The sequence below is a fragment of the Nematolebias whitei genome, chromosome 11, assembly GCF_014905685.2.
Source record: "Nematolebias whitei isolate Nwh7 chromosome 11, NemWhi1, whole genome shotgun sequence".
In the NCBI taxonomy this organism is placed as follows: Eukaryota; Metazoa; Chordata; class Actinopteri; order Cyprinodontiformes; family Rivulidae; genus Nematolebias; species Nematolebias whitei.
The window spans coordinates 48,910,565-48,916,798 of NC_056508.1; the positions used below are offsets into that span (position 1 = coordinate 48,910,565).

The 6,234-nt window shown below is 49.2% G+C and overlaps 1 protein-coding gene across 1 annotated transcript in view; it reads right to left on the reverse strand.

Moving 5' to 3' along the window:
• LOC119417403 (transcription factor E3) overlaps positions 1 to 1,096 on the reverse strand; it is a gene marked incomplete in the record, with an annotated part of 18,752 nt that extends 17,656 nt beyond the window's left edge. Inside the window, 1 exon segment of the mRNA XM_037684605.1 lies at positions 900 to 1,096. Coding sequence (XP_037540533.1) covers positions 900 to 1,096 — 197 coding nt within the window.
• Between the last annotated feature and the right edge of the window lie 5,138 nt (positions 1,097 to 6,234).

Sequence of the window (6,234 nt, forward strand, 5' to 3'; positions counted from 1 at the left end):
GACTAAAGCAATTTGTGGTTCTGATCTTAGATGGAAGAAACCATCATTGATGACATCATCGGCCTGGAGTCCAGCTTTAATGACGGGTTTCTGTCTCTAATGGACTCTGGACTGCAACTGGCTAACACGGTAACACACACTCACACACAAACACACACACACACACCTAGGGTTGTAATTGACTAGTTGACTAGTCAATTCCAGTGCATCTTGCAAGTTTTTAAATTTCACATCGACTGTAGTCGCCACCACCCGCCCCCTGTTCCCAGTCCTATTCTACGCAATCCACTGTGGTGGATTAAATAAAATAAAACTAAGAACAGCGGGGTGGGTGGTGGTGGTCTCCCACACCTCCCACCCCGCTGTTCTTAGCTTTACTTTTTATGTTTTATTTTGTGTAAGCTCCGCCCTTTAAAAGCTGACGCTATTGGGTTTACCTGCGCGCAGCGTGCCGAACACTGAAAACTTCTAGTCCACGCCCAACTGCTGTGGCGGCCCCACCCGGTCCGTTATAAATTGCATCTGGACCGGAAATCGACTCCCGTTTTTCTTCAGCCAACGCTAAGAACACTACTTCTATGAAAGAATAATAGATAGAAAAAAAGGAGAAAGGTGACTTCCATTAAGAAATCGAAGACCGTCTATGCTCCGCGTGCCAGACGAGCTACATCTCTTCGACAGACCTGCACGCCGCATGTGAAAGCTGCCTGGGAGCTGACCACCCTCAGCAATCTTTTGATCCGCTCTTCTCCTGTCCAGCCTGTAAACTTTTTTCGGCTGAGGAGAAGCAGCGCTGGTGTGAGCTCTTTTCCTCTAAGGAGGATGAATTTCAACCGAGCGGGGACTGTTCACTCAAGGAATTTTTGAACTCCCTGGACACGGAGTTCGCGAACACGCACCCCTCTGAAACTGAAACAGCTAGCAGCCGCGCTCCATCCTGCTTTACAGGAGGTTTGTAGCCGGTGTTGCCTTCGATGTTCGCTCCCCCGAGTGCCCAGGGGTCGTTCACCACTCTGCTCCACAAGATCCCGGAGAAAATTGGGAGGTCGGCGAGAGCCTGCGACCTGGAAGTGTCCGAACCGGCAGCCCCGGCCATGTCGACCCTTCTGGCGGCAAGGTTTGTCGCCCAGCACATTGGACACCGGGACCTGGTCTGGCCCTGTTTCCCAGCTGTGTCCGCCCTCCTCCTGAGTTCAGCCTATGATCCCGTAAAGCTGAGGGCTCCGGTCGCCTCCTACATGGCCATCACCAAAGTCAAAGGGCTCACGTACCAAGGTTTCCCCATCATCCTTCCCCTAGAACTCTACTAGAGTAGACACTAGTTTGTCGGCTGTTTTCGGGGTAAGAGCAGCGAAATACGTCGGCCGACGTATCACCCCGCCATCTTCTGGTGACCAGCTCACCGCAAAGCTGATGGACAGAATTCATCAGTGCTCTTCACAGGTGGGAGCAGCAACCAACAACATCGCTATGCTAGCCCTTAGCATAGCTAAGGAGGTGAAGGAATCAAACCCATTCACCGCAGATTTGGACCAGATCGGTACGGATGCGGACACGATCACCAACCTGTGTGCGGTGCTTGCAGCGTGCTCCACCCACATCTCGTCCTGGACAACGTTGCTGCAGAGACAGATGTGGTTGAAACTGTCCCCATCCATCCCAGAGGATGTTAAAAAAGAACTCCTGGAAGGTCCTGTGTCCCCAGATGGCCTCTTCGGACCTCATTTTCAATCGGTCCTGAACCAGCTGCAGTCCTCATCCGACGCCCTGGAACAGGTGCGGAGTCACGTGACCCTACCCCGAGCAGATTCTTGTCATGCTCGGACACCTGGCCGCTGGCGAGAACAGAGCAGGTTTCAGCGCCAGCAGCAGAGACACTCCACAGTCGCTGCAACTTTTTCTGGGGGCCCCCCACCAGCCTTCCCCAGAGGACAAACGTCCCAGATGCAACAGAATGGCCCATGGACAAATCAAATGCAGGAAACGCAGAGGAGGCAGTACAATAAAAAAGACGGTTTCAGGGGTGTGTGTTTGCTGAGATCATCAGGGTTTTTAAAGTGAAAAATAAAAAACCTTTCTCAAAAAGTGGAGTTTTTCATTCAGACAGGCTGAATTCATCTGTTCCGTTTTCTGTAAGCACATCCTCCACAATTAATGAAAAGGTTAGCCTGAGGCAACCGTTCAAAGGTAAACACAAAGAAAAGCAGTTTTGGTGTAATGACACACAAACAGGAGATAGAGTGACTGCGCTCCGAGACTCCTCCATCCACCCACCAGCCTGAGGACAGCTGTCACAAAACACAGAGCGGTAAGATGTTTAACAAAAAGTTAATGCCCAAAAAACACAGGGACCTTTCTGACTCCACACACTCGGATAGAAAACATGAACCTGCAGTTAAAACGAGAGCTTTATGCAGGGGTTATCCATCTCTCTCTCCTGATCAGCTGACAGAAGTGAGTGCTGAAGGTGAACCTCCACTGAAGTGGCGCTTGTTTTATTCACCCGCTAACACCGGTTCTTCTCCCCAACTGGGCATGGCCCGGCAACATTGTAAGAACCGTTACATAGGAGCTGACAAACGGCCCTTTTCATGCCAGCCTCCCATGGGTCGGTGTGGGCGAAGCCCCCCACAGGATACGACGGCAGTAGAGGCTCAGTTATTGTTCTCCCTTACGAGACAAAACATCCACGCTCTCCCACTTTCGGAGTGCAGCACGTCGTGGCAGGAAACATGCAGCTTGAACAAATGGTTGCATCGTTTAATTCACAAGGGTTACACTATGCACTTTGCGAGAACACCACCAAAATTCAACGGACTGTTAGAAACTCACCTATCATCCCCAGAACAAGGCGTAATCCTCCAATCGAGCTGATGGAGCTTCTGGAAAAAGACGTGATTTCCAGAGTTCCCCCGGGAGAGGAGGAAGCCGTTTTTTTACTCCCGGTACTTCTCTGTTCCAAAGAAGTCGGGAGGCTTCAAACCAATTCTGGATCAGTCTGCCTTCAACAAACTCATCATGGAACAACCCTTTCACATGCTGATGGTGAAACGTGTTCTCGAATACGTGACACGAGGGGAATGGTTTGTGTCCATAGATCTGAAGGATGCACACTTCCACATTCCGATAATTTTAAAAAATAACACACAGGAAATTCCTCAGTTTTTCCTTCCAGGGGGCCTGTTTTCAGTACAACCGTCTGCCGTTGGGATACGCGCTTGCCCCATGCACGTTCTCAAAATGTATGGAGTCAGCCCTCCAGCCGCTTTGAACAAGAGGGATAAAAATCCTGTTTTATCTGGATGACTTCCTGCTGTTTTCTCGGTCCAGAAAAGAGGCAGAGACACAAACAGTTGTTTTAGTGAATCATCTGTCTCATCTGGGATTCACAATAAATTGGGAGAAGAGCTCTATAATTCCGTCTCAGTGAATTCCATTCCTGAGAGTGAATCTAAACTCGGTGAACATGACAGCTGCCCTGTCAGAACAGAGGAGGGAATCCCTGATGTCATTGCTTCAGTTTGTCCGGCCTCTCAGAACAGTAACAGCACTGACAGTCATGAGACTGTTAGGAATGATGTCAGCGACTCACGTTGTGGTGCCGCTGGGGTTGTTGTTTATGCGCCGCCTGCAAAGATGGTTCAATTGACTGAAAGTCGACCCTGTACGTCACAAACGGCGCCTGATCACCGTTCCTCCATCTGTGGGAGCAGATCTGAACCATTGGGGGAATTCCCTGAAGCTGTCAGAGGGAGTTCCCCTGGGCAAGGTGACGTCATTCATGTTGGTGTTCCTAAACGCGTCCCTCTCCGGCTGGGGAGGGACCTGCCTTTTACAAACGGTGGGAGGTGTGTGGCCGGCCGGCACGTCTTGTCACATAAATGTTTTAGAACTTCTCACAGTAAAAAAGGTCCTGATGCTGCTCAATAATCCAGGTAGAAAAATAAAAAAAAGTTAAATCTGGTCCTCTGGACATTCAAAAAACAAAACAAAGCAAAACAAAAAAAATATATAGAAACGGAAGACGAAACATTTCTACTTTTTTTTGTTTGTTTTGCTTTGTTTTGTTTTTTGGATGTCCAGAGGACCAGATTTAACTTTTTGGAGTAAAAAAGGTACTCAGCCATTTTTCTCCAATGGTTCAGAATCATCCCGTGATGATCCACACAGACAACAGAACCACAGCGGCGTACACAAATGTCCCAGGGGGCGTGCGTTCAGCTCAGCTGCTGAATGCAGCTCGGGAACTGCTCTGCTGGACGCGCACACATTTATGTTCGATCAGAGCAGTTTACATCCCAGGCGTTCTAAGCAGACGACCAGATATTATGTCGATAGGACGTACTCTGGACAGGGATTGGTTTCTTCATCCAGATCTAATCTCGCAAATCTGGAGCAGGTTTGGGAGAGCGGAGGTGGACCTGATGGCCACCCGAGAGAATTCTCAGTGCACCCTGGTCTTCTCCCTAAATCCACAGGATGATCCGCCATGAACATGTTTGCACACAAACCACAGCCAAAGACGCTGATTTATGCCTTCCCTCCAGTTCCCCTGATATCTGCACTGATGGAGAGGGTGAGAGAGGAGAATCTGAAAATGATTCTGATCGCCCCACAACACATGAACGCCTTGTGGTTCCTGGTTCTGCAACAGCTGATGGGTCAACCGTGGAAGTTGCCATGGAGAGAGGATGCGCTCCTACAGGCGGGAGGAGCAATTAGGAGCCCCCCTATAATAGGTCAGCCCCTTTGGGTCTGGCCGCTGAACGAGAACGCTTAGAAAAATGTGGGTTTTCTAAAGACGTAATATGTACCATCCAGGGGCACGCGCAAAATCCACTACGGCTGGTTACGCTTCTAAATGAGCTGCTTTTCAGCGATGGTGCCTAGAAAAGGAGGTGGACCCGACTTCATGTTCCCTGGGCTACATTTCGTCCTACCTGCTGCTGCTGTTGGACAGAAACTGAGCTTTCAGCACAATTAAAACTTATGCTGCAGCACTCTCCTCCTGTCATGAAGGTTTCAACGATAGAACTGTTTTCAGTCACCCTTTAACAAAACGGTTTCTGAAAGGTGTGCGCCGGCTCAGGCCAGTGACACGCACCCTGGCACCACAGTGGGTTTTAGTCTTCGTTCTCAGTGCACTCACTAAAAATCAGTTTGAGCCTCTGGACCAGATACCCTTGAAGTATCTGTCACTGAAAACAGCCTTGTTATTAGCTCTGACATCAGCTCAAAGAGTGAGCGACTTGTCGGATCTGTCCGTCGCTCCTTCTTGTCTCAGAATTCAAGGAGACGGGAGCTCAGCAGAACTCCGACCAAATCCTGCTTTTATACCCAAAAGCACACCAAGTTTGTTCAGGTCCAGAGTCGTTACACTGGAAGGGTTCTGTCCCCCTCCCCATAAAACTACGGAGGAGGAACAGTTTCACCTGCTCTGTCCAGTACGTGCACTCAGGTGTTATGTGTCACTCACAGCCGCGATGCGTAAATCCGATCAGTTGTTTGTACATTTCAGGGAACGATCACAGGGTCAGCCTTTATCTTCTCAGCGTCTGTCACATTGGTTATGTGAAGCTACATCACAAGCTTCTAGTTCTACTGGCCTTCAGCCGCCTGAAGGACTCGGGGCTCACTCCACCAGAGGGACTTCTACCTCCACAGCTCTGCACAGAGAGGTAGGTGTCTGTGCAGGACATCTGCTCTGTGGCTTCATGGCCATCACCGACCCATGTCATCCGGTTTTATTTACGAGATGTCTCCAGCTGTTCGCTGACACATTCAGTTCTCAGAGTGATGTCAGAGTGATTTGTCACAATCACACAACAAAAATAAAGTAAAATAAAAACAATAAACAATAAAACAACACTGCCCTGCTCTGTCATTATTAGTGGGTGTTTTCTACGGTTACTCGTTCAAACAGGAAAATTCCTTCTTCCCCATTGGAAAGTTTTCCTCCTCTTCTTCCTCGTCTGATGTGACTAAACATTCTTTGAGTTAAGATCAGGCTCAGAGCTGCACGCCTGTCATCCAGTACGCACCAGGTACTTGGATCAATGGTGCGTCATTAGGCTTGAATAAAGAATGAGGTTTAGGGGGATATCAGGGTGTTCTTTTATGGTTCACGGACAGACCCAGTGAGGCATGGAGCATATCCTGCGCCGCCCTTTAAACCCATTAGCGACAGCTTTTAAAGGGCGGAGCTTACACTCATAGAATCTGGGGTTACAATAC